This window comes from Emydura macquarii, unplaced genomic scaffold (assembly GCF_026122565.2).
Source record: "Emydura macquarii macquarii isolate MOO-44397 ecotype Brisbane River unplaced genomic scaffold, CSIRO-AGI_Emac_v2 contig_1300, whole genome shotgun sequence".
Taxonomy (NCBI): domain Eukaryota; kingdom Metazoa; phylum Chordata; order Testudines; family Chelidae; genus Emydura; species Emydura macquarii.
This window is the reverse complement of record NW_027131437.1, coordinates 1,906,766-1,934,222: the sequence shown is the minus strand read 5'-3', so window position 1 is coordinate 1,934,222 and position 27,457 is coordinate 1,906,766. Positions and strand designations below refer to the sequence as shown.

The 27,457-nt window shown below is 50.1% G+C and overlaps 1 protein-coding gene across 1 annotated transcript; it reads left to right on the top strand.

Annotated features, from left to right (window-relative positions):
* The first annotated feature begins 494 nt into the window (after positions 1-494).
* On the top strand, positions 495-21,479 carry PPM1G (protein phosphatase, Mg2+/Mn2+ dependent 1G). Its single transcript, XM_067550538.1, has 10 exons — positions 495-728; positions 9,103-9,172; positions 13,769-13,854; positions 14,539-14,671; positions 16,137-16,591; positions 16,991-17,128; positions 18,016-18,250; positions 19,619-19,748; positions 20,215-20,317; positions 20,772-21,479. The coding sequence occupies exons 1-10, from the start codon at positions 609-611 to the stop codon at positions 20,970-20,972; spliced, it is 1,671 nt and encodes a 556-aa protein (XP_067406639.1). The 5' UTR covers positions 495-608; the 3' UTR covers positions 20,973-21,479.
* Positions 21,480-27,457: the final 5,978 nt, after the last annotated feature.

The following is a 27,457-nucleotide window of genomic DNA, read 5'->3' as shown; positions in this document are numbered from 1 at the left end:
CAGGGCGAACACAAACCGCGTAGGCCCGGCGGCCGGGGAACCGGGGCCTACGGCCTAGGGCCCGCTCCCGGCGGCGCTCACAGGATCGGGGGGGAGGGGCACACAGCCCCCTCAGAGACTCGGAGCCTCCCCCCACAGCGGCGGCTCGGCTCGAGGGAGCGAGTCCACGTCACGTCACCCCCCCCCGCCCCAGCCCAGAGACGCTCCGCTGCGCTGCGGCGGCCCCGAGCCGGACTCAGGAAGTGGCCTGGCCGCTCTAGCCCCGCCTCAGCTCGCAAGTCCCACGACTCTATGGCTGGCGTTTCCGGCCACGCTCGCTCTGGCTTCAGCAACTCTATGGTGGTCGCTTCCGGCCGCTCTGGTTCTTCCGGTCGGTGACTCTGTGGTGGGTGGTTGGTTGGTTGGTGGCGCGCCGCCCCGGCTCACTCCCGCACGCCTTCCCTCACCGTCCGCCCGCCCGCGCTGGGCCGCGCGCGTCCCGCCCCCCTCACCTCACCTCCCCCTCCCCCGCCGCCGTCGGCTGGCCTCGCCGCCCGCGACCGTCCCCGCCAGCCCCACACGGTGCCGCGGCAGGGCCCGGGCCCCTCGGCGGAGGCCGCCGCCGCACGATGGGCGCCTACCTGTCCCAGCCCAACACGGTGAAGAGCTCGGGGGACGGGGCCGGGGTCGGGCCGCGCCCGCTGCACTTCGGCTTCAGCGCCATGCAGGGCTGGCGGGTCTCCATGGAGGTGAGCGGGGGCGGCACCGGGGACGCGGGAAACTCAAGGCGCGGGATCCCGCCGGGGAGGCCCGGGGCGGGGGTTGGGGCGCGGGATCCTGGCGGGGAGGGGGCAGGATCGCGGGGGTGGGGCACTCCGAGGGCCCATGGGATCCCAGGGCGGGGAGGCCGCAGGACCGGGAACGGGGCCCGCGGGATCCCTGGGGACAGTTTGGGCTTTGGCGTTACCTACGTACAGCAGCTGCCCTAAAAGTCCTGTGAGGGTGTCGCCCGCTCCCGGGACTGACTCCCTGATAAGTGGCTCCCAGCCCTTCCCTGGGGAGATTTGTCTTTCTCTCCTCAGAGTCATCCGTCACTGCTTCGCTGTACATTTAATTCCATAGCCTCCCCGGACTGACGGCCAGACCTCCCCAGGCTGCTGTTGTGTCTCCCCCTCAGTTCTCGTTTTGCAGAGCTATGGGGATTTCACTTATCTTCGCTCCCTTAGCCACTTTCTCCAGCACTGAGCATCTCTGAACTCCCTGCCAAGATCTCAGTAGCCTTCTGGTAATTCAAGGCCCAGATCAGAGCACAGTATCCCTTCGCAGTTACAGAGGAGCTGTGAAGACGGGAGAGACTGCCCTCTCCTTGCTCAGGGACAGGAGACTGTTGGAACTGAGGGGCCACAGCTGAGAGCAGAATTGTGCTGGCTTTCAGAGAAACTGGAATGGAAATAGTTCTGGCTTGGCTGAGCACGTGATAGAAAACTCCATGAAGCTGTTGTCTGCACCCTTAAGGTGAAAGCAGTGTGTTTTTATGCACAGGTGACTGAATGTTAGTGTCCAATTAATTCGCTCTGATGAGCTCTGCACAGATGAAATAGTAGCACACACACAGAGGTGATGCACACTGTAATCTCTGCAAGGCGATTAGTTCTTGGAGCTGTTGATGGAGGCTGTCAGAGGTTGAACTCAGGTGGCACAAAGCGCAGGTGTGTGTAACTAGGGGAACTCCATGTGTGAGCAATGTTGAGAGCTCTGGTGCAGACAGGCTAGAAGTGTTTGAAATCAGGAGGGTTCATTGAAATGGGCAAGACTCTGCTAACTCACTACATTGAAAAGCAGCATTGTGTGTTCTTCGGCCATGGCACCAGAATGGACGAAATCACTCCAGTGCATTGTGCGCTCAAACACTCCATTGACATACAAAGGGGTGCATGCCTGGACACTCCCTGGCATTATAGCCCACAGGGCCACCCCAGAGATTTGTGGATTTGCAGGATTGAGCCAGATCTGGGAACTTCACTCTACTATGCTGTGTATGATGCCACCAGCTGTGATCATTCTGGTGCAACAGTCCTAAATAGATGATGCATGTTTGATGGTGAGCTTGTGCCAGGGCTGCCATTGTTTCTAATGCTGGTGGAGCCGAACTAATGGGATCAGAGGTGGGACGCTTTGGCACAATTTCCCTAGTGTCGTCAGGGCTCTGAGATCTGGTGCATCTCCCCACTGACCACTTGAAGTTGGACCAGGCCCTGAGCCTGCAGCTGTATTGTCTGCACTAGCCAACTTCATAGCATAATTCCCTGCTGGCAGCAGCCATGATAGGAGCATTAAATGTAGATACAGTTCAAGTGTGTTCCACCACCAGAAATGACATAGTGGTAAAAACACTGGTGTTCTGAGTTGCACTAGTGGTAGATTTCCTGTGAAGGCCTGTGGTTTCAGAGAAACCCTTCACAGAGCCCACCTACCCTGGGGCTCACGTGATACCAAGCTGAACTTGGACAGCACATTGCATTTCCTAGTGTCCCCCTGCCATACGCTCTCCCCCTCCATGAGTTGTCTTGGTTTAAGTTTTGCCTTTCCCTGTTGTTAATTAGATTTTTCACTTTTCCATGGAGCGGAATGGAAGCTCTGGGGAACATGTATTTTTTGTATATCTGCACTTATGTTTAGTCATGTGTGATGTTAATTAGCATAGTTGTAAATTCTCATGTGGACGGGGCGCACACCATGTAGCTCTTGGGTGACTACCAGTTAGTTTGTGTAGTGGAAATGGTTATATGGAAAATGTTTGGCAACTGTATAAATTAAAACTATTTTAATAAGTTTACATAAAACTTATTTAATAACTTATTAAACTATATGAATAAGTTTGGCAATTTATTTATATTTCAGTAGGGCCTGTACATCCCAGTCATGATTAGGGCCTAGCTGGATTCTGGACAAATATTTAATAAGGCAGTCTGTACCCCGAAGACCTGATTGTCCAAATACGGAACATGTGACGGGTGAGTGTGGAACCCAATGGAGAAGGGTATGGGTTACAGGAACACAGAGCTGCATAGACCTAAAGGTATTGTTTGGAGGCCTCAGGAGTTTCTAAAAAATATGTAAGAGATCTTTGTCTCTTAACTGCTACCTGAGTAGTCTCTATCAGACAGTTTACCAAGAGGATCATGACAGGTGGACTTGTAGTGATATAACACCTTCAGTTAAACATGCTCTGATCAGGGCTACAGGATCTGGGGTTAAAAACACCCACAACGCATCTATGCTGGGGCTGCCAATGTTGCTAGCACTGCTGGAGCGGGAATGCTCATGGCAATGGTGAGAAATGTTTTGAAAGTTTCTCTTGTGTAGATAGAGGTTTAAGCTCCCTCTTTCTGCCAGAGTGTCTTGTTGTCGCTGTTGTTTGTATGACTATAGGATCAGGACCCCATGGTGCATTGTGCAAACACAAAATAACCACAGGGTTTACAATCTAAGATTCTTCCCTGTGACAGAATTTCCATTATTTGCTCTGAATTAGTTGCCATTCAACCAACTAGGGTTTACCCTGGCCCTGTGGTTGTAGTTCCCATCTCTCCAGCTTCCTTAGAATTCTGTGACAAGTGACTGTACAAATGTCCTTGTATTCTCTTCTTTGTAGGCTCTTATACCTGACCGATATACCTGACCGATCAGCGTAGTGTGCCTTCCACCATTGTGCTCTCCCAATTCCCTGATTAAGTTTATGTGCCAGAAGATACTGGACTGAACTGTGTGTAATTAAACTGGTGCCGCCATGCAGCCTGCCCAAATATTATGTATAGTATTACGGTGCCCAGGAGTGCCACTCACAGAGCAGAGCCCCATTGTGCTGGGTGCTGTACAAAGATGACCTCTGTCCTGAAGAGGCTGTATTTTCTGGGCAGGGAGCAGGGCGTGAGCTGTGAGTTCAGCATTAATGGTGACCTACAAGAAGGACATAGCAGGGCCTGGGCTCATTTTGCTGTTTCTAGTGGCTGAAGAAGCTCAGACACACAAACAGAAGATCCTGGCTTGTTCTTCCGTTAAATGTAGCTGTTGTATCCAGCTAGAAGTGACTCTGGTCAACTGAGGACTTGGTAGGATAGTGGCATCACCAACACAATGAATGAAGGGATTTGTATTAACTTTTTTGTATTTTCATTAATGCCATATGTAAATCACATGGAAGCAAATTCTCTTTACTAAAGATTCAACACCCTGACCATGGTGGCTCAGGCGGCCATGTTTCAGACATCCAAGGGGTCCCCTGGCAAAAGAGCAAAGACACAGCTTTCCTGATACTTCCACAGAAATAAACAAGCGGCACGAGGTTTTTGCAGGGGATGTTCTACTTTCTGGTCTTTCTGCGGTATACCATAATGATAAAGAGGCAATAAAGGGCCTGTGCCAAATTCAAGTCTCTCTGGCATTTTCTGGTTTTTGAGTGTTTAATTGTGCACTTACTGTCACCCTAACCTAGTGTTTAATCTGCTGTGGCAGTGTAAACATGCCTGTCCTAGAGCTCTGTGCCCATCAGAACTCCACTTAATGGCGTTTAGGTAACCATCACCTTTGGGGGAGACAAAACAATCCCTGGTGGGTGCATTAGTTCAGCTTATTTCCTCACTTCCTCCCCTTCGCCTTCCATCCTGGGATTGGAAGGGGGGCACAGAGCACATGGAGCTGCCCATTTCACCAAGGCTCTCCAGTCTCGAAGGTTATAAGAGTTGGTAGATTGGTGATGGTATTTCCCCTAAAGTGCTGACAAATGGTTGCCACTTTCATGGAAGCCCCAGCCTCCCCTGCTTGTCCAGTGAGAACTGGCAGGGCACCTGGCCGGGGGAGGCAGACGAGCTCTGTGTGATGTGGTGGGATAATACGCATGACTGGAATATTGATATAGAAGGGTACAGCTTGCTCAGGAAGGACAGGCAGGGGAAAAAAAACGGAGGTGTTACCTTTATATATTAAAAATGTACACATACGGACTGAGGTTGAGATGGAAATAGGAGACAGATTTGTTGAAAGTCTCTGGGCAAGGATAAAATGGGTAAAAAAACAAAGGTGACGTCATGGTAGAGTTCTGCTACAGACCACCTAACCAGGAAGAAGAGGTGGATGAGGCTTTTTTTAAACAACTAACAAAATCATCCAACTTGGTGGTGATGGGAGACTTCAACTACCCCGACATCTGTTGGGAAAATAACACGACAGGTCACAGATTATCCAACAAGATCTTGGAATATATTGGAGACATATTTTTATTTCAGAAGGTGGAGAAAGTTACTAGGGGAGAGGCTGTTTTAGATTTGATTTTGACAAATAGGGAGGAACTGATTGAGAATTTGAAAGTAGAAGGTAGCTTGGGTAAAAATGATAATGAGATGGCAGAGTTCATAATTCTAAGGAATGGTAGGAGGGAAAACAGTACAATAAAGATAAGGCATTTTGAGATTGCAGACTTTAGCAAACTCAGGGAGTTGGTAGATAAGATCCCATGGGAAGCAAGTCTAAGGGGAAAAACATTTCACGAGAGTCGGCAGTTTTTCAAAGAGACATTATTAAGGGCACAAGAGCAAACTATCCCACTGAGTAGGAAAGACAGGAAGTATGACAAGAGACCATCGTGGCTTAGATCTTCAGTGATCTGAATCTCAAAAAAAGAGTCCTAGAAAAAGTGGAAACTAGATCAAATTACAAAGGATGAATATAAACAAATAACAAGTATGTAGCGACAAAATTAGAAAGGCCAAGTCACAAAACAAGATTAAACTAGCTAGAGACATAAATGGTAACCAGAAAACATTCTACAAATACATTAGAAGCAACCAGATGACCAGGGGCAGGGTAGGCCTGTTACTCAATGGGAGAAGTGGGGGAAATGATACCATAAAATGTGGAAATGGCAGAAGTGCTAAATGCCTTTTTTGTTTGTTTTCACCAAAAAGGTTAGTAGCGATTGAACATCTAACATAGCGAACACCAGTGAAAATGAGGTAGGATATGAGGCTAAAACGGGGGGGAAAAACAAGTTGTTAATTACTTAGACAAGTTCGATGTCTTCAAGTCACCAGGGCCTGATGAAATACATCCTAGAATACTCAAGACGCTGACTGAGGAGATATGAGCCATTAGCGATTATCTTCAAAAAATCATGGAAGACAGGAGAGATTCCAGAGGACTGGAAAAGGGCAAATATGGTGCCAATCTATATAAAGGGAAATAAGGACAGCCCGGGGAAATTACAGACCAGTCATCTTAACTTCAGTATCTGGAAAGATAATGGAGCAAATCAAGCAATCAATTTGCAAACACCTAGATGATAATAAGGTGATAGATAACAGTCAGCATGAATTTGTCAAGAATAAATTAGGTCAAACCAACCTAATAGCTTTCTTTTGACAGGGTAACAAGACTTTTGGATGGGGGAAGCAGTAGAAGTGGTATATCTTGACTTTAGTAAGGCTTTTGATACTGTCTCACATGACCTCATAAAACTAGGGAAATACAACCTAGATGGAGTTACTATAAGATGGATGCACAACCGACTGGAAAACCGTTCCCAGAGCGTAGTTATCAGTGGTTCACAGTCAGGCTGGAAGGGCAGATTGAGTGGAGTCCCGTAGGGATCAGTTCTGTTCAATATCTTCATCAATGATTTAGATCAGGGGTTGGCAACCTTTTGGAAGGGGGGTGCCAACTCTTCCCCCTCCTCTCTCCCACGTGCCGTAGGTTCAGCACCCCTGCTCAACCCCTCACCCCCGCTGCGGCAGTGGAATAAACTGCCTAAGGAAGATGTGGAATCTCCGTCATTGGAGATTTTTAAGAGCAGGTTAGACAAACACCTGCCAGGGATGATCTAGATCGGGGTGGCCAACCTGCGGCTCACGGCTGCGCATTGTATGGGGCGCCAAAGTGAAATTGACAAGCTGCTGCTGAAATGGACGGAGCAGCGGGAGTTTTTGGTGGAGGGTAAGAGGCGTATGATTCTGTGATAGCTTACCCAGGGCAGTTCCAGTGGAGAACGTTATTTTGCATGTTCCTACCTAATGTGCTCCTGTCGCGTGCCCGGTCTTGGACTGGAAACGTCTCGGGCCAGGGAGCTTGGCTTTACTCTCCATGTAGTGTCATGCACGCTGTTACCTGTGACACCCTACGACAGGATCGTTCCCCTGTTGGTAGTGGCCTGTGCGGGTCGATGGTGCTGTTGTGTTGGTGGTTCTTCGCACTTGCCTTGTGCACTTGCCTGGTGACGCCACTCGTGTTGCCTGTGCAGGTTTGGTTTTGCTTTTTGGCCTCTTCAAAACCTGTTAAATTAGGCTGCGTAATGGGGAATGAGTCAGTGAACACTGTGGCTAGCAGATTTTCCTGTAGAGCTCTTCTGATGAGGCACGTCCCTGTGTCGGCATGAGGTTGACTCAGACAGAGCCATCTCCAACTACCAAGCATAAAACAAAGCATCTGGAAAAACCTCTGTGTTGAGTGTGGGTGTTCAGCACATAAACGGGCTTCAAGGAATTTCACACCCCCTCTAGGCTGAGCCCCAGCCAGAGAAGTGCTTGTCTGAAAGGGACATTCTCTGCTTCCATTCCATAGTGAGCGGCTCTTCCTGGCCCAGGCCTGTGAAGGGGAAGGAGTTGGTCTTGAGCCCTTGTCTGCTGCTGTGTAGTGGTCTGTTCTGTATAGGTGATTATCCCATGCTCATTTATCTTAGTATCTGAGTGCCTCTATGTAAAGGCCTGAAAGGCTTTCATTTTTGTTTCAAACAGTCCCCTTGGACGGAGCACCCTTTCTGCTTGACTCCACTGGGAGGTTATTTGGGTGGCTGGAGAACTAGCAGGATTATGACATCAGAGTATGGCAGTGATACCTCGCTGGGAGGGTGGGATTTTGATGACGCTATTTCTGATTCATTCCAGTGCCCAGAAAATGTTTGGGAAAGTGTCTGTTATAGACGCCTCAGCCTGCCCTTCAGCCAGCTGTGCACATCTGAGACCAGTGCTCCATTCCCCAGCCACGTGGGGCAGAGTCCGCTGGGCGTGCCCTACGAAAGGCGTGGCGCACTCAGACCAGAGAGAAGGGAAAGGCCTCTAGCCCAGGGGTGTGGAGGTCTCCTGCAAGGGCCTGGTGAATGGGGTGGTGCTTCCTGCTGTCACTGGGCAGTGGGATGCTCTCCCTCCATCAGGTGTGACTGGGACAGGTGACACTCCAGTGTGCGTGGCTCTGGGCTGCTTAGGAACTGGTGAAAGGAGAGCAGCAGTGGGAGGGGCCACAGACTCCCTGTTCTCCCTGTTTGACTTCAGCCATGTCCTTCAAGGCTTGTCTACAAGGGAAATTTACCAGCATAACAATACCAGTATAGTTATCCTGGTGTACTATAGTAGTATAGTTATACCAGTACGCTTCCTTGTGTAGATACGCCTTGGTCTCACTGGGACTCACTTCCCATCTGTACAATGGGCTCAGCAGCCCTGTCCTGTCACACAAGGAGGTGTGGGGATAAATACATTCACGGTTCAGGCACTCAGATGCTGTGGTGACGGAAACCTGGATGGATGAATGGGGGCGTGTATAGGGATGGATGGATGGATTGATTCTGGCTCATGCCTGACAGAATCCTACGTTACTGTCTTAAAGAGCTCTCAGTCTGGAGGAGTGAGGAAGTTGCTGTGCTGCTATTCCAACACAAGGGAGCAGCAGGAGGCTAAGGATTTGCATGTCCCCTCCCCGGAGAAGAGCGCTGCAGTGGTGACCTTTAGACGCAGAGTTTGCAGTGGGTCTGGGAGTGTCTCAGGTGTGATCTACACTTAAAAGTTAGCTCAACATAGCTGTGGTGCTCAGGTTTTCACTCCCCCTGTGTGCTGTAGCTGTGCTGAACCAATCTCTGGTGCAGACATAGCTAGGTCAATGAAAGAATGCTTCCATCAACCTAGACACCATCACTAAGGGAGGTGCAGTTCCTGCACTGACAGCAAAACCCCTTCTGTCACTGCAGGAAGCATCTTTGCAACAGCCGCATAGCTACAGCACTGTAGCCCCACTCAGACCAGGTCATCTGCTGAGACCCGGGCGGTCCCAACACTCCTGACTTGGTACTTTCTCTTTCAGGATGCACACAACTGTATTCCCGAGTTGGACAGTGAGACAGCCATGTTCTCAGTCTACGATGGACACGGAGGTAACTCATCGTCTTGCTCTTTCAAGGGAGTTGTACTTGGACAGCTTCAGATGTGACAGTTCTAGTCTGCTGCAGTACAAGTGCTGTCTGGGGCAAATCTCTCTGGCAGTAGAAATCCTGGGGCAAAGCACAGAATGAGGCTGCTGATGGCGGCGTGGAGTTTGCGGGAGGAAGGACACCGGGTTGGCATGGAGTCAGTGGGATCCACTTGCCCTCCCTCTCTTCGCTGTGAATTGGGATTGAGGATTCCACAGTAGATCTGTTTTTCTAGACAAGCAGCCGGCAGGGTAGCGGTTCGAGGTACCACTTAGCGGTGTGCGCGCATGCATACGCAGAGCTGTCCTGGAGTAAGATGGGCTTCCAGTTCTGTCGTGAGTGGGTGACTTGGAGCTTGCCAGCTGCTCTGAGAAGGGCTGCTCTGGGGGGCTCTGCATGTTGGTGGGCCTTAGTCCTGTTTTAGTTTCTACACAGTAGCTGAAGGGCTGTGCCCCACTTCACACTCAAACCCCACAGAAACCGGTGTCCATAAAAACCAAGAAATGGAAAAGTCCTGTTAGGTTCCAGCTAGTCCCGTGCTCAGCTAGACCAGTACTAGATACATTGGCCATAGATCCCATGGAGCTGAGCTTTCTAGAAAGGCCTAGATAGATGGGTTTTGTCCAGTGTAGTTTGGAAATCAGAATGCATGTATTCTGTGGCTGCAGAATCCACCGCAGTGCAGAAATATGATCTGGAATCCCAGCTTGCAGTGTAATCAATGCAGTGACACCTGCCTGAGCCTGCAGACAATAGCATTTATTTATTTGCTGCCCTATCCTAATAGTATCTGAGCCGATTGCAAACATGAATGAATTTATCCTTGCAATAACCCTGCCAGCTAGGAAAGGGGTATTAACCTCTGATTGACAGATGGGGAACAGAGACCGATCGTGCTCTTTTCAGAAGTGCCTTTGACTTCAATTGGTGTAACCATTCGACTCCTCCTTGAGATTCCTCCATTTATGCATCCCAGGATTTAATTAGCTCTTTTGGCCGCAGCGTTACACTGGGAGCTCATGTTCATCTGATTGTCTGCTATGACCCTCACATCTTTTTTTAGAATCACTGTTTCCCAGGATAGATACCTCCATCCTTTAACTAAGGCCTTTGTTTCTAGCTGTATACATTTACCTCTGGCCTTACTGAAACGCATATTGTTTGCTTGTCCCCAGTTTATTGCTCTGAATCAGTGACCTGTCTTCATTATTCACCACTCTCCCAATCTTTGTGTCATCTGCAAATTTGATCTCATATGATTATGTTCCCTGTCGTCATAAAAATGTTAAATTGTGTGGGGCCAAGAACCAATCCTTGTGGGACCCACCCAGAAACACATCTGCCCGATGATGATCCCTTTTTTTACAATTCAATTTTAAAACCTATCAGTCAGCCAGTTTTTAATCCATTTGATGTGTGCCATGTTGAATTTGGATTATTCTAGTTTTTTAATGAAAATGTCATGTATCAAATCAAAGTCTGTTATGTCAACACTATTACCTTTATCAGCCACACCTGTAATCTCATAAAAAATAGATACCACGTTAGTTTGACTGGATCTATCTTCCATAAACCCATATTGATTCCCATTAATTATATTATGTAATGCAGGGTCAGACCAATGATCCGTCTAGCCTAGTGGCCTGTCTCTGACAGTTGTCCACACTAGAGCTTCAGAAGGAGTGTACATAACAGTGCAGTTAGTGATTCACCCTGTCTTCCCTTGTTGGCTTCTGGCAGGCAGAGCCTTAGGGTTGCCCCAAACATGGAGTTGCATCCCTGACCTTCTTGGCTAATAGCCATCAATGGACCCATCCTCCAGGAACTTCTCTAGTTCATTTTTGTTTTTTTTAAACGCAGTTTCACTTTTGGCCTTCACAACATCCCTGGCAATGAGTTCCACAGGTTAATTATGTGTGGTGTGAAAAAGTACTTTCTATTGTTTGTATGCAGCCTTTTGCCTATTAATTGCAGTGGGTGACACCTGGTTTTTGTATTGTGGAAAAAGGATAAATAACATTTGACTCACTTTCTCCACCACAGTCATGATTTTCTAGACCTATCATATCCCTCCTTAGTCATCTTTTTTCCAAGCTGAACAGCCCTAATCTTTTTAGTCTCTCCTTATATGAAAGCCCTTCCATAGACACTTGATCATCTTATTCCTCTTCTCTGAACCTTTCCCAGTTCCACTATATCGCTTCAGAGATGGGACAACCAGAACTGGACACACAATTCAAGGTGTTGATGCACCAGATAGTGGCATTATGATATTTTCAGTCTTATTTTCTATCTCTTTCCTAATGGTCCCTAACATTCATTTAGCCTTTTTGACTTCTGCTGTGCATTGAGCTGAAAGGTTGTCAGAGAATTATTCGCTGTGACTCCAAGATCTCTTTTTTGAGTGGTAACAGCTAATTTTGAACCCATCATACATTACTTTGCACTTATCAATGTTGAATTTCATCTGCTGTTTTGCTGCTCAATTACTAAGTTTTGTGAGATCCCTCTGCAACTTTTTGCAGTTAGCATTGAAGGTAACTATCTTGAATAACTTTGTATTACCTGCAAACTTTGCCTCTTCACTGTTTGCAATGAATATGTTGAACAGCACAGGTCTCAGTACAAATCCTTGGGGGACTCTTCTCTTTATCTTTGTCCATTGTGAAAACTGACCATTTGTTCCTACCCTTTGTTTCCTGTCTTTTAACCAGTTATTGATCCATGAGAGCTATTCCCTATTATCCCATGACTACTTAGTTTCCAAAAGTCTTTGGTAAGGGACCTTGTCAAAGGCTTTCTGAAAGTCCAAGTACTCTATATCTACTGGATCACTCTTATGTATGTGCTAGTTGACTTCCTCAAATAATTGTAATAGATTGGTGAGGCATGATTTCCCTTTACAAAAGCCATACTGATTCTTCCCCAATAAACCGTGTTTATCTGTGTCTGATAGTTCTGTTATTTACTATAGTAAAAGGGGATAACTGGCCTGGCAGCAGCACTGCAGAGGCAGGCACACAGAAACAATGGACTGGCCTAAGCATCTCTGAGCACTTTGGCTCAAGAGGGAAAAATCCGGCCCATTGCTGGACATGGACGATCACCTGACCCCAGGGGGTGTCGAGGAATCTTGTTAAAAGAAAGAGGCATCTTAGATTCCAAGGGAGAGCCCTGAGACAATCTCCCAAGCGACATCAAAGACAGGCACCTACCCACAGGGAGGGGGGGCCTGGTTGCAAGAGGCATTACAACCAGCTTTGGGTAAACTGACATCACAGAAGCTACTGAAATATCAAGTCTAGTTTAGCATGCGATTTATTACTCTAATTAATTGTGGTCAAATCTCTTGATTAATATTAATCTGACTTACAGTTACTTAAAATTTTGCTGTAGTTAATAAAAGTATTTGTTTGTTTTATCTAAAGCAGTGCATGTGGATTGAGTGTGTGCAGAGATCTCACTTAGAGTGACAGAGCTGGTGCATATCAATTTCTTTGATAAACAGACGGACAAATGTAAATGAGTTTGCAAGGTGCAGTGTACCGCACTGAACCTTGCAAGACGGCAGTTCCCGGGGTTGCATCTTGGACTGGGGCTGTTTGCTGGGAGGCAGTCCCATGAGTGGCTGGCCAGAAGCACTCCTTCACTAGGTCAGGGACCGATTACTTGCAGGAGGCTGGGCGTGGGCTGACCCAGGAGTGAGGAATTGGGGTGACACAGCTACACACCAGTCCAGATTGCAGGAGGGGAACGTCAGTCATAAAGATACCTTCTGTGCGCCATATACCTGTGGCGTGCTTGCCCACCCAAGTATTGGTTACCCAGGCACCTCCGAGAAGGCATTGTGGTTTCAAACAGCCAACAGTTGCCTCGGAGTGAACTATTCCATCTGCTCAGTGCACACTGGGGGTTTTTTACATTTAACCCAAAGAATTTCTCCTCCTTTGGAGTCTGGCCCTGTGGCTTGCTTCTCGTATTACCACCGCCTGCATTTCTTTCCTTTCTCTCCCTGGAGGACTCAGTTCTGCCCATTAGGCCCACAGTCTTCCTCGCTAATTGTAGCGTCTAACTCTCCTGGTGTTGGGGCAGACGCTCCTGTGTTAGCACTCTCTTTGCTGCACCCCGCATGCTGGAAACACTGTATCTCCCTGAATATTTGCATTCAGCAAAAGCCCCCTTTTCCCCTACTTTATTTACAGTTATTCTGAAATATCAGAGCACAGCTGTCCAGTCAGGACTGGCCTCAGAACAGCTGAGTCCCTTCAGGAAACTCTTGGAACTTGGCCAGCCCCAATGATGGCACCTTTGAGATGTGCTGGGGTTGTCATGGTGATGGCAACTCCAATGTTAGCATCATCAGCAAATCCTGCCACCGTGGAGGTGCAGCTCCTTGGAAAGTAGAGACCCCAGCATCTGAGATCCCCCTAATTGCTGTCTCCCCATTCTGCACTGAAATTAGTCCTGGCCAGAGGCCTGGGGCTTTAACTGCTCACAGCACTCTGTGCTCAGTGCCACTGGGAGGAGCAGGCTTTTCAAGTGACCTCTGTTCTCTTTCAGGGGAAGAGGTTGCCTTGTATTGTGCCAAGTATCTCCCTGAGATAATCAAGGACCAGAAGGCGTACAAAGAAGGCAAATTACAGAAGGTAAGAGCCTGGCACTTTAATGGGATACGTGTAGGCACCAAAACAGGAGAGCAGGCCTCTGCGGGCACCTGATCCCCACCCAGCTACCTGTGTCCTCTGGGATTACCCATCCCCTCCCTAGGAGGGCATCCCAGAGCCTGGTTACTCTCACAGGTATGGGTTCTTCCTTTCTTAACCATGTATCTTCTGCTCATTAGCTGTTCCTCCTTATTTAGCAGCAGAGAAATCATTCCTCCTCTAAGCTCAATTCTGGCCCACACCTTGTGTTTCTTACACAGCATTCCCCCTCTCTCCTCTCCGTATCACCATTCAGCTGTCCTGGTTTTCACCCTCCTCCTGGATCAGTGCAGGAATCAGACTAGTTGGCAGCAATTTAGGTGAGAGAAATGCAGCCACGTTGGAATCACGGCTCTGGCGCAGAGCGGGGCTCTAACGGAAAGTGGCAGTAGGCTGCATATCCTGGGTGCAGCACAGTCCGGCCAATCCAGGGATCTTTAGGCACGAGCGGGTTGTTCATTAGGTGGGTCCCAACCCCCCGGCCACTCTCCGATGCTGTCCTGTCTGGCAAACCTGGCCAGTCCCTTCAGTGTGGAATCAGCAAATGGTGATGTGACAGGAGCCCAGATGCTGCTGAGAGTGGTGAGACCAGTGCGCAGACCCCTTTGCTCTTGTGGTTGGACATAGGCCCTGGAAGATGCGTTCCTAGCCATTGATGCCAAGCTGACCACAGAGGAGGTGATTAAGGAGCTCGCTCAGATCGCTGGGCGGCCCCAGGATGAGGACGATGAGAAGGAGAAAGTGGCTGATGAAGATGATGGTAAGTGAAGAAGGTGCCAGCCGGTAGCTGCAGCCGAGCTCTGACGTGCCGGACTCCAGCTGTGGGAGCTGCGGGGCAATAACTGTGTTGGGGAAGGGTTTGCTGTTTAAAGGAGCCAGCTAAACAAACTGCTGCTGGAACTAACCTAGCACCCTCCTCTGAGTTGTTTTGGTAAGCTTGCTCATTAACTGACACAGCCTTTGCTGATGTGGTTCTTCCTTGGGCCCCTCCCTCGGGTGTATCTGGAGCAGGTGCTCTGCTCCAGCAAAGTGTTCCAGATTTCTGGGCCATGGAGATGCAGTGCCGGTGAAATGGGCAGCAGCGTCATGAGCTTGCCTCTGCCCGTGTGTGTGGGGGACAAGTGGTGGGACAGAGTTGGACTGGAGCCCCTTGCATCCTAGGTGACTGTGGCCCAAGAATCTGCCTTTTTCATGCAAAGAAGCAAATGTCCTTTCCTACCTGGGAATGTCTGTCAGAGCAAAGACTCTGCTAGGAAACGAGATCAAGGAGAGAATTACAAGTTGAGGCCAGGCTGGGAGCCTTGCTCCCAGCTTTCCAGAGAATGTAAAGGGACACCCTCAACTGGACTCTCGCGTTTCTCTGCGAATGCTGGGGACAAACGTTCGTTTGCTCTCTGCATGTGACCGCACTCTGGGTAGAGTCATTTCACTTCCCATCTTCGAGTTGCTTAGCAAAGGAAAAACTACCAAAAAGACAGCTTCAGGGAAGCAGCAAGATTTGACCTTGGATTGCTGGTCCCAGTTTGGTGTTTGATCGGAGTTGTGTAGATTTACATGTTTCCCCATGGGGGTGGGGGTATATGGCACCTACTTTTACCACTTTTTTAAGTGCCTGGATTTCAGGTGGAAGCGCCCTGTGCCCTTTGGAAGCTTCGCCTGTCTTGTTTGTGATGTCTGATCTGTGCGAGAAAATAACTCTGCAAATGTCCCAGCGCTTGGCACCACCAGGTGCCCGGTAAGCCCAGGCTCCAAGCCAAAACCCAAATGCTTGTTCAGAGTAGGATGTTCCCACTCATGAGAGCCCCACCCAGCACTTTGGGCTGAGCTAGTATTGGCTAATCTGTGAGGCCCCTCCCCATCTCTCCCCAGTGGCCACTGTTTCCATGATGTCTACAAGCTGCTGGCCAACTAGCATTGGACAGGCTTAGAGTGGCTAAGCGCTGGCTGCTGTGTGTGGATACACTGTGCGTATCAGTTGTATTGTGATGGTCTGTCTGTCCCCTGCCCATTGCAGGCAGCCTGTCTGCTTAGGCTGGGAGCTCTGCAGGGCTGGCTCTGTCTCCCTTGGTGTCTGTGTGTGCAGTGCCCAGCAGGTTGTGGGCATTGCTGGCGCACACAGCATCTGTAACAATAGTCTCCCAGCAAGTGCAGCCTGGAGCCAAACCCGTCCTGCTTTGCTGTGCTGCTGCTGTGTTACCTGCTCTGACTTTCCCGCTTTCTTTCAGTTGATAATGAGGAAGCTGCCCTTCTGCACGAAGAAGCCACAATGACCATTGAGGAGCTGCTGACTCGCTACGGGCAGAACTGCATCAAGAACCTCAGAAACAAGCCGCTCGCTCCAGCAGGGGAGAAACCCACAGAGGAGCATGATGGGGAGTCAAGCGTCAATGGAGAGGCCTGTCCGGAGGAGCTGGCCGAGCACAGGGAGAGGAAGAATGGGAAGCCAGACGAAGAGGCCACAGGCATTTCCTCCACATCGGACAGAGCCAACGCTGGGGGCAACAGCTCTGTTGCAAAGAAGGCAGAAGTGGGCAGAAGTGAAGAGACGGTCACCTCCTCCACGGGGGAAGCTGGGCCCTCCTGCTCCTCCACAGGGAAACCCCAGCGCACAACAAAGTCCAGATTCTTTGAAGAAAGTGAGGACGAGTCAGATGAGGCTGAGGAGGAGGAAGACAGTGAGGTAGGAGCCAGAGCTCAGGGATAGCTGCCCTTCCTGGTGGTAGGGAATGTCTCTCCCTTCTGTAAGGGCCATGAGAGCTCATCCCAGGCCTGTCATAGAGATGGGATTTCCAGGTTAACACCTGCATCAGCACCACCTTGTGGGAATGGTGGGCAGTGTTTGGAGGGGCCTGTGGAGCAAGGATGCTGGAGGCACCTATGGCCTGGCAGATGCATGAGCACAGCCACTGCTACCCGCAGCCCTGTTTATATGCTCCAGAGAGAGGAGAGACCTGCTAGGTCATCTGCTCATCTCGCTTAGGTCCTCCCGTCCATCCCCAGGAGAGGCCTGCACGCGGTGCTCCCAAACCCGCCAGTGTCCTCTGAGCTGTGGTTCTGATGGTCTCTCTTCTTTCTGTAGGAGTGCAGTGAGGGTGAGGATGGCTACAGCAGTGAAGAGGCAGAGAATGAAGAGGATGAGGATGACACAGAAGAGGCTGAGGAGGATGAGGATGAAGAGGAAGAGATGATGTTACCGGGCATGGAGGGGAAAGAGGAGGTGCACGTCCCATTTCAGCTTTCTCTAGCGTCCTCTGTTGGTGCTGAGCCTTGGAGCCCCTCTAGATCCCTTAGGAGCCATGGCACGTCCCTTGTCCAAGGAGGCTTTCTGCAGCTCTCTGGTGCTCAGACAGCGTTCCTGTGGCTGAGCACTGCTGTCTGAAGCAGGCGTCTTGCCCCTTGGAGGCTGGGCAGGGTCGGGAGCTGGGGGAGCTGCGAGCTTGCTTTGGTCAGAGCTCTGCAGAACCAGAACTGCCCGGGGCAGTGAGCTGCAGAACAGCATGGCAGCTCCTCCAGGAGTGGCAGCCTGCCTGCGTCTGCCCTGCAGGCAGCAAAGGCCTGTGCTTCCAAGCCAGCCAGTGGAGGAGGGCATTGCCAGCCGGGCAGGTGGCCCCAGGCTGCAGCTCCCTGCATTGAAGTGGAGACGTTGAAGCCTCCATCCTTCCCACAGCAGAGGCGTGGGCTGCAGAGACTGTCGGTCCCAACCTGCACTGCAGCTTCTGCTCGGGTCGGGCTGAGGCTGGAATCGCCACAGGCTGTACCTCCATAGGACTGGAGAGGACAGCCGCAGGCCATGTCACTGAGTTCCCTGGTCTTCCTAGAACAGTGGCTTTTCTCTGAGCGAGAGGAGATGGGAGTCAGCCCCGCTCCTGAGGAACCGTACGCATGCTCTGTGTCTTTCCCACCAGTTCCGAGCCCCCATCCCGTGCCCCGCCTCCTGTGGTAGTCCCCTCTTTGGGCCCTGCACCTCTGGGAGGCCTGCTAAATCTGGTGCCCTTTGAGCGCTCTTGTGGCCGGTCTGTAGCTTCTCTCCCAGGGATGGTTCCTTCAGAGTGAGGGGTTTTGTGTGTCTGGAACGGAGCCTCACGAAGCCCTCTTGTCTCACAGCCTGGCTCGGACAGCGGGACGACGGCCGTGGTAGCCCTTATCCGGGGGAAACAGCTGATAGTAGCCAATGCTGGAGACTCTCGCTGTGTGGTGTCGGAGGGCGGCAAAGCCCTGGACATGTCCTATGACCACAAGCCAGAGGACGAGCTGGAGTTGGCCAGGATAAAGAATGCCGGCGGCAAGGTCACCATGGATGGAAGAGTGAATGGTGGCCTCAACCTCTCCAGGGCGATCGGTGAGTGCATCCAGGGCGGCAGGCTCAGAGCACCCTGCAGTCTGAGGCTGGGGATAGCCATCTGCACTCAGAGCACCCGCTTTGCGGAATGGTTGATTGGGCGCCCTCTAAAGCATACATCAGTGTGTGCTCGGTACTTCAGCCAGGGTCAGTGAGTGTGGGGCAGGTGCCAAAGAGCCTGGTTGTCTGCGCAGATAAAATGCTGGCCAGTGAAATTCACGGCTGATAGATGGAAATAATCAGAACTACTTGTGCACCGAACAGGGCTCTACGTTAACTGCAACAGCTGAGGAGAGGGCAGTGGGACCTCAGCTCAGCATGCAGCTGTGTTCAGAAAAGCAAATGACACTAGGATGCATAAGGCAGGGGATGGTGCATAATACAGAGACTATTCCAATGCCTTTCTATAACCCAGTGGTGTGACCTCAGTTGAACACCCTGTGGAGTTCTTATCACTATCTTAAATAGGGTATTGCAGAACCAGAGGGGTTTAGAGAAGGGCAGCAAGAATGATCAAGGACTTGGGAAAAACTCTTCTGTGCAGAGAGGTTGAAAAGAGTGGAAAGCAGATGAATGAGAAGGGACGTGATTAAAGTATCTAAAACAATGCATGGTCTAGAGAAGGGAGATCAGGAGCATTTGTTCTCCCAGTCTCGTAACACAAGAATGATGGAGGCACTCACTGGGACTGAAAGGCAGCAGAATAAAACCATGATCCAAAGAAAATATTTTCTCACAAGGCACAATAGGCCTGTGGAACTCCTTGCCACAGGACGTAACTGAGCCAAGAGCCTGGCAGGATTCAGAGAGGAGTTAAATGTTCCTATGGGCAAGAAGAATATTCAGAATTATCTGAGGAAATAACCCCCAAACCAGAGCTCTGGACTGGCTATGATCCCTCCTGCTCTAGGGCATGAGCCTTTAACTACGGGGGTTGAGGGCACCTTCCCTGGGGCAGGCCCCCTGGTCACTACTACTGGGGGATTGACAGCTTCCTCTGAAGGAGCTGGGCTGGCCCCTGTCAAAGAGGAGACGCTGGAGTAGATGGACCCGGGTCTGGCCCACATGGGCAGTGTCTGTGTCCCTAAAAGCGGAGGCGGTGGAGGAGCAGATGTGGGCTGAGGAGGCACCGTTCTGGGGTTCTCTCTCCCCGTCAGTATTGTAGCAGCTGAAGTGACAGGCTCTGCTGAGCTGGCTCCACGCTCCACTCAAGCCCAGACCTCGATCTGTGACGGGGGAGGTTGTCTCTCACCCCCTGTGAGACCCTCCTGCCTGCGGGAGCGCTGGCTTGGGCTCTCGGGAGGTCACTCCCTGGCCAGTGTAGCTGGAGGTGACGGTGCCAGCACGGACCTTCCCCTTTCCTGCCAGGTGATCACTTCTACAAGCGGAACAAGAACCTGCCTCCTGAAGAGCAGATGATCTCGGCCTTACCCGACATCAAGGTGCTGACGATAAACGAGGAGCATGACTTCATGGTCATCGCGTGCGACGGAATCTGGTGAGCACCATGGAAGCCAGAGGCCATAAGGGACAGATCCTGCTCCAGCCTTCCGCTTGGGGTAGCGGGGCCCTGGGTGTTGGCCAGGCACATATCTCCATGTGAGGGTTAGTGGCCTCCTAGGAAGCTCGTCGAAGAGCCCAAGGCAGGCTGTCTCCAGCGGGGCATGATTTCCCTGGGCAGAGGCTGGCATAGTCCCCTGAGAGCCCAATCCCTCCTGTTCCACGGTGCCCACAGCCCCGTCTGCAGTCCTCTTCCTGCCTCTGCACAAGAGCATCTGCTTTACTATCTGCCGAGGCGAGCGCCCTGCCTGTGTCTCTCATTCTGCGAGCCAGTGCCTCTCCCTAGCACGGGGGGGAGGGAGGGGCGGTAGAACCAGGGCCCCCCTGACATCAGCTGCAGCCTCCAGGAGGGCAGCCATTGCCCTGCCAGCTGCTCTGACTTTCCACCCGCTCTCTGCTGGCAGGAATGTGATGAGCAGCCAGGAAGTGGTGGATTTTATCCAGGCCAAGATCTCCCAGAAGGATGAGAATGGAGACCTGCGGCCCCTCTCCTCCATAGTCGAAGAGGTAAGCAGCTGACTCCAGCTCACAGGGCATCTGAGCACTCCTGGGACACTTGTCCTGTGACTCCCTGTGGGGATAGTTATTGGGGGACAGGGATCTAGGACCGACCCATCGCTTGGGGCCCATGACATCCATACGGACCCAACTGCGTCCTACTCCTTCCTAGTGTTCTCCTGACCAGCCGGCAGAGGCAGTGCTAGCCCAGTGGGACCCGAAGCAGGACGTTGGGGGGCCCCTTGAGCTGCTCAGGGCCCTAAGCAATTGCTTAGTCTACTTGTGCCTGCTGCCGGCTCTGCCTGCCTTGCCGGGAAGGAGCTGGAGCCGGAGTCCTACCTTCCAGCCCAGCCCCTGCCTGCCAGGCTGGCCCAGAGCTGGCAGGCGAGCCTCGTCTGCACGTGCGGTTGTCGTCCCAGCGGCCTTCCACTGCGTGCTGCTCACCTGCCCTGCTCCTCCCCAGCTCCTGGACCAGTGCTTGGCGCCCGACACCTCCGGCGACGGCACCGGCTGTGATAACATGACCTGCATCATCATCTGCTTTAAGCCGCGCTCCACACAAGCCCACGCGGACAGTGGCAAACGGAAACTGGCGGCGGCAGAGGCGCAGGCGGCGGTGGAGGAGAATGGCAGCGACAGCAGCAAGAAGGCCAAGCGGGACTAGCAGGCTCGGCACAGACTTGTCGTGCACTCCCCAGACTCTCGTTTCTCAACCATGCTGAACTCGAGACTCCAAAGTCGTCTTCTTTTTAGCCTTAGCAGAGGCCTCGTTTGTCTGTGTCCTGGTCGGGGTGGGGTGGGGCGGGGTGGGGCTGGTCAGCCAGGGCATGTCACATTGTTCATTTGTAACCATTCCAAAGAGTGAGCCAACAGCAGAGCTGCCGCGTGGGGCTGGCTGCGGAGCGTGGACACGGGAGCCCCAGCAGCGGTGAGTAGCACGGTAGTGGGTAGAGGATGGACGTCCCAGCCTTGTCTCCCTGTGGGTGTCGCCATTTTTGTGCCTGTGACTATTCTGTTTGGAGGGGAAGAACTTTTTCACTGTTGAGGTTTTTTAATCTGCGCCCCCTTTATTTAAGGCCCTTTCTGTTTTTATTTGTGAAACAATCTGATCTGGTGCTGCCGTTGCACCTTGCTCTGTTGTACACTTTCAATCAAGACTTTTTCAAACTTAGCCGCACCTTTGTCCTTGGTTCTTTCACAGGAGGCGGGGTGGGAAGTGGAGAGAATGTCTCAAGCTTTTCTCAAGTCTCTCTTTTTTTTAATCTTTTAAACCTTTACAGGTGACGGTAGGAAAACGCAAGGAGCTGGTTGCATGGTAGGTTCCCCTGGCCCAGTATTGCCATCCCTGCTGCAGCTCTGCTCATGCATCTCGCTCCTGATCTGCAGGCACCAGTACTGCTCCCCAGCTCTGCGGCGCCCCTGAGCCCTGGTCCTGCAGCGCTTGTGCAGACAGCTGGCAGTGCGGCGCTTGGGGCTGTGTGGAAATGGACCGTAGGGACAAACCCTCCTGAGCTCATTTGTCTTTGCTGAATTGCTGATTTGAAACCTGGGCCCAAGAGGCAAGACTGTCACCCAAACCGCTCAGGCCCCACACAGCTCTTCTCTTCCCTTCATGGTGATGTCAGCCCGGCACGCTGGACTGGTGCCTGGCGTCAACACTGCACCTATCTCTGGCAGTTGTGTACATACCATTGAGGAGGGCTTGAAAAGCAGAGCTCCAGGACTGGAAACAACTTACTGAAAACTCAGCTGCTGCTTTTTCCCTCACTCTTTCCTTCCTGGCCCCCACCCGGGGCCTCCTGCGTGGATCGGGATTGGCCAGTGTGTGGGCAGAGTGAGGGGAAGGACTGATGGAGGAGTTTTCTGCAGGCCTTCGCTGACAGAGGGGCTGTGGAGATGTTGGATCATCCAGTCAGCTCCCTTCAGTCCATCCCCAGGGCTCTACCCAGTGCACTTTCAAATCTCCCCAGTGATGTGCCTCTCACCTCTTCTCCTGGGAGGCATTCACCTTCTCTTCACCCTGCCTTGGCCAGGTGTCAGTTTCAGCCTGCCCTTCCCAGCTGTGCTCCCTCACACACCTGCTGTCCTCTAGCCGCCACTTAGCCAAACTGCACAGATGTAGCTGCCCTCCTCGCCCCAGCTGTTGAATGACCTGTGTGGGTCTCAGCTCCCTCCAGGTGCTCAGACCTTTCTGGTCATGAAGGGCCTGGAACAGAACTCTTTCCAGGCATATCGGTGCATATAGAGGGGCTGTTCCCTCGCTGCCCCGGGACAGGAGCCCTCGGAATTTACAGCTGAAAATTCTACTCGCCTTTTTGCAGCTGTCTCAGATGCATCGATTTTTGAGGCCAGAAGAGACGTTCTGATGGTCTAGGCTGACCTCCTGCATAACTCCGGCCTGAGCACCTCCCCCAGTGATTCCTGCAACAAGCCCCGAATTCTGGGTGAGCTAGAGCTGATCTGAGCTCTTTGAATGAGCCATTCTGTTCAGTCTCGCTGCTCCAAGAGACGGAGACGCCACCACTTGCTGTGGTAGGTCAGTGGTTAATCCCCCTCACTGATAAAAAATCATTTGAGCCTGATTTCCTGGCTGAATTTGTCTGGCTTCAGCGTCCAGCCATTGGTTCTTATTCTGCCTTTCTCTGCTAGATTGAAGAGCCCTTTAGTACCAGTATTTTCTCCCCAGGATGGTCCTTGATACTAGAATCAAGTCTCCCAATCTTCTGTTTTGATAAACTAAACCGTGCTCTCTTTCAGTCTCACTATAAGACATTTTCTCCAGCCCTCAGATCATTTTTGTCTCTCTCTTCTGCGCCCTTTCTGATTTTCAACATCCTTTTTAAAGAGTGGACCCCGGAAATAGATGCAGTATTCCAGTATTGGTCTCACCAATGCCATATGCAGTGGAAAAATCACCTCCCTCCTCAAAGTCACTACTCCCCTGTGTATACATCCAAGGATTGCATTAGCCCTTTTTGCCAGTGTATCACCCTGGGAGCTAATGTTGAATTGTTTGCCTGCTATGACCCCTAATTCCTTTTCAGAATCCTGCTTTCCAGGACGCAGTCCCCATTCTGTGGGCATGGCGTGCGTTTCTTGTCCATGAATGTATGACCTTGCATTTGGTTATATTAAAATGCATTTTGTTTGGCTGGGCCCAGCTTAGCAAGCGATCCAGTCACTCTGTAGGACTGCCCTGCCTTTATGGTTAATTTACTTCCAGGTCATTGATGAAAATGTTAAACAGCATCTGGCCTAGTACTCATCCCTGTGGGACTCCACTAGAAACACCTCCATTCAATGCCAGTTCCTGACCCATGAGAACACAAGAACGGCCACACTGGGTCAGACCAATGGTCCATCTAGCCCAGTGTCCTGTCTTCCAACAGTGGCCAACGCCAGGTGCTTCAGTGGGAATGAACAGAACAGGGCAATTATCGAGTGATCCAGCCCATCATCCAATCCCAGCTCTGACAGTCAGAGGTTTAGGGACATTCAGAGCATGGGGTCGCATCTGTGACCATCTTGGCTCATCATTTTGAATGTATAGTTGGGATTATGTTTTCCAATTTGTATAACTTTGCATTTATGAACAATGAATTTCATCTGCCATTTTGTTGCCCAGTCACCCAGTTTTGTGAGATCCCTTTATAACTCTTCACAGTCTGCTTTGGACTTAACTGTCTTGAGTAGTTTTGTATCACCTGCAAACTTTGCCCCCTCACTGTTTACCCCTTTTTCCTGGTCATTTATGAATATGTTAAACAGCACTGGTCCCAGTACAGAGCCCTGGGGACACCACCATTTACCTCTCTCCATTCTGAAAACAAACCATTTAGTCCTACCCTTTGTTTCTTGTCTTTTAACCAGTTACTGACCGATGAGAGGACTTTCCCTCTTATCCCATGACTATGTACTTTGCTTAAGAATCTTTGGAGAAGGATCTTGTCAAAGGCTTTCTGAAAGTCCAAGGACACTATAGCCACTGGATCACCCTTGTTCACATGTTCGTTGACCCTCTCCAAGAATTATAGTAAATTGGGCAGGATTTCCTTTTACAAAAGCAGTCTTGACTCTTCCCCAGCAAATCATGTGCATCTCTCTGTTGGATAATTCTGTTCTTTGCTACAGCTCACCTGGTACTGAAGTTAGATTTACCAGCCTGTAGTTGCTATTGGGGTTACATTTGTCATCTGGTACAAAGGCTGATGTCAGTGATAGATTACATACCAGAGTTAGTTCTGCAATGTCATATGCAAGTTCCTTCAGAACTCTGGGTGAATACCATCTGCTCCTGGTGACTTATTACTGTGTAATTTACCAGGTTTTTACAAAACCTTCTCTACTGACACCTCAATATAGGACAGTTCCTCAGATTTTTCATCTAAAAAGATGGCTCAGGTGTGAGCATCTCCCCACATTTTCTGCAGTGAAGACTGATGCCAAGAATTCATGTAGCTTGTCTGCAATGGCCTTGTCTTCCTTGAGTGCTCCTTTAGCACCTCAATCATCCAGTGGACCTACAAGTGTTTTATTGATAATGTATCATGCTAATTTTTAATCAGAATGTCATGCAGTACTAACTAAAATCCTTACAAGAGTTTAAATATATCACATCTACAGTTAGCATTATCCAAACCTGTGGTCCCATCAAATAATGCAATCAGGTTTGTGTAACAAGATCTGTTTTCCATAACACCGTGATGGCTGGCATTATGTTCCCACCCTTTCCTTCTTTATTTAATCGTGTACCAGTTTTCCATTAGTTTAGCCTGACATCAGTTCTGGGCAATCGATGTATCATTACTTGGGTCATCCTACTTCCCCTTTTTTAATACTGGCTCAGCCTTAACTCTCTTCCAGTCTGCTGGAATTTCCTGGCATTCCGAGATGCATTAAAAATTAACATAAGTGAACCAGAAATCTCCTCAGACAGCCCTTTTGGGACTTGTGGGAAAGCGATCCAGGCCTGCTGATTTAAAAAATACGTATCCCTTGTAAATGCTGTTTAACATCCTCCTTAGTTACTAGAGGACTGGAAACTATTTCACCATCCTCATATGAAACAAGTACCTCACCCTTCTTTGGAAATGTAGAATAGAAATATTGCTTGACCACTTCTGCCTTCTCTGCATTATTATTGACAATTTCACTGTCTCCATCTAGTGTTGAGCCTATGCCATTGTTTGGATTTCCCTTCTTCCTGACATACTTTAAAAACCCCTCCTCGGTGGGATTGGTCCTGCCAGCCATGGATTTTTCCCTGATGTCTTTGGCTTCCCTCATCAATTCTTTTACATTTCCTACCTTCTTATTTATATTAATTGCTCTCTTCCCCTTTATTCCATTTGTTCAGAGGTGGTTGTTTCTCTCTGATCTCTGCCTTCACTTCCCCCATTACCAGCTGGGGGTGTTAGCCAAACTTGGTGTCTTTCCCAATTCTAGAACTGAGACTTTTTGGCCATCACTAACGAAACAACTCAAACATTTTTCTATCCGATGCTTCCTCCCAATGTATTTTACTCCTCATTTTCCTCAGTTTTAGTCAGTTAGCCCTTGTGAAGCCCCGTGTGTCTATTACTGGTTGGAACTTTCCTGTTTGCCCATAAGGAGTGTCCTCAGGTTGTGATCACTGGTCGCTGGCAACCACCAACTTCCAGTCCAGTGATCACTTCATCTTTATCACTGAGTGTCCCATTGTTCTTGTGTTATGAGACAGGGAGAACAGATGCTCTTGGTCTCCCTTCTCTAGACAGTTGCTATTTTAGATATTTTTGTCCTATGCCCTATTATCCATCTCCCCTCTAAGGAAAACAATCCCAGACTTTTCAGTCTCTGTATGTAAGTTTTTCCAGGTACTTGATCACTGTTTTCTGAACTCTGCAATATTGTTTCTGAGATGGGGTAACCAGGACCACACACCGTATCCAGATGAGCCTGCACCATTGATCTATAAAGGCATTAAATAGTCTGTGTGTTATCCTACGTCCCATTCTTTATGCTTCCTAACTTCTTGTCAGCTTTTGTGACTGCAGCTGTACGTTGAGCAGAGGTTTCCACTGAGCTGTCTACAGTGACACCAAGACCCTTTCCTTCAGAGGACAGTTACTTTCTAGCCCGACTAGTTGCACATTACTGTGCATTTGTCAACATTGAACTCAGTTTGTCTTCCCCCTCACCCACCATGGTCAAGTCGCTCTGAAGTTCCTCACAGCTCTCTTTGGCCCTGACCAATCTAAATAACTGTCATCTACAGATTTTGCTACCTCCAGGCTTACCACCCCCTTCCAGATGATTAATAAATATATGAAACACAAGATCCAGCACAGAACCTTGAGTCCCTGCTGTTTAACTTTCAGCCATGATAAGAACTGACCATTTAATCCTACTTTATTTCCTGTCTCCTAGCCAGTTTCTGCTCCATGACGGTACTTTCCCTCTCACCCCGTGGCTACTTAGCTTCCTTAGGGTTGACCCAAATAGCCAGGCTGGTCACCCGACAGCCTGAGTTATCCTATAGCCGGAGTTATGCATGCAAGAGAGGAGACTGGATGATTACCGTGGTCCCCTCTTGCTTTAAAAATCTATGAATTCCCCGCTGTGTTAGCGAGGCTGTGACTGCTGCTGTGTTTCGTCGTGGTGCCCGTACTGCAAATGAGTGGATGAATTGGAAAGGGTTCAGTGAATGATTCAAGGTCTGGAAAATCTGCCTTCAAGTGAAAAACTAAAAAAAAATCAATCTACTGAATTCATCCAAGAGAAAGGTAAGAGGTGACTTGATCATGTCTACAGGGTACCTTCATGGGGAAGAGATTTCTGACAGCAGTTGGCTCTTTAGTCTGCCAGACAAAGGCAGGACAAGATCCAATAGCTTGGAGCTGACGCTAGAGAGATTCGGGCTAGAACTATTGTACAAGTGTTTTTAACAATGAGAGTGAATCGTCATTGGAACGGCTGACCTCGTGGTGTGGTGGGTTCTCCAACACATGGAGTTTCTCTATCAGTCCCAGATGTATCTCTCTTAGTAGCTCCACTCTGGCTCAGTCAGTGGTGCTAGGCCAGATGCAGGGATCATTGGGTGAGTTCTCTGGCCTGTGCTATATAAGAGGTCAGATGACATGATCAAGTCCTTGGGCCGACATTGTCAGG

What these genes read in the sequence shown, in the direction of transcription:
- PPM1G (XM_067550538.1), top strand. Translation starts at nt 609, where the DNA reads ATGGGCGCCTACCTGTCCCAGCCCAACACGGTGAAGAGCTCGGGGGAC. An exon ending in AGTGGCTGATGAAGATGATG is followed by an intron (nt 14,672 to 16,136) that starts GTAAGTGAAGAA and finishes GCTTTCTTTCAG; the next exon opens with TTGATAATGAGGAAGCTGCC. An exon ending in ATCGCGTGCGACGGAATCTG is followed by an intron (nt 19,749 to 20,214) that starts GTGAGCACCATG and finishes CTCTGCTGGCAG; the next exon opens with GAATGTGATGAGCAGCCAGG.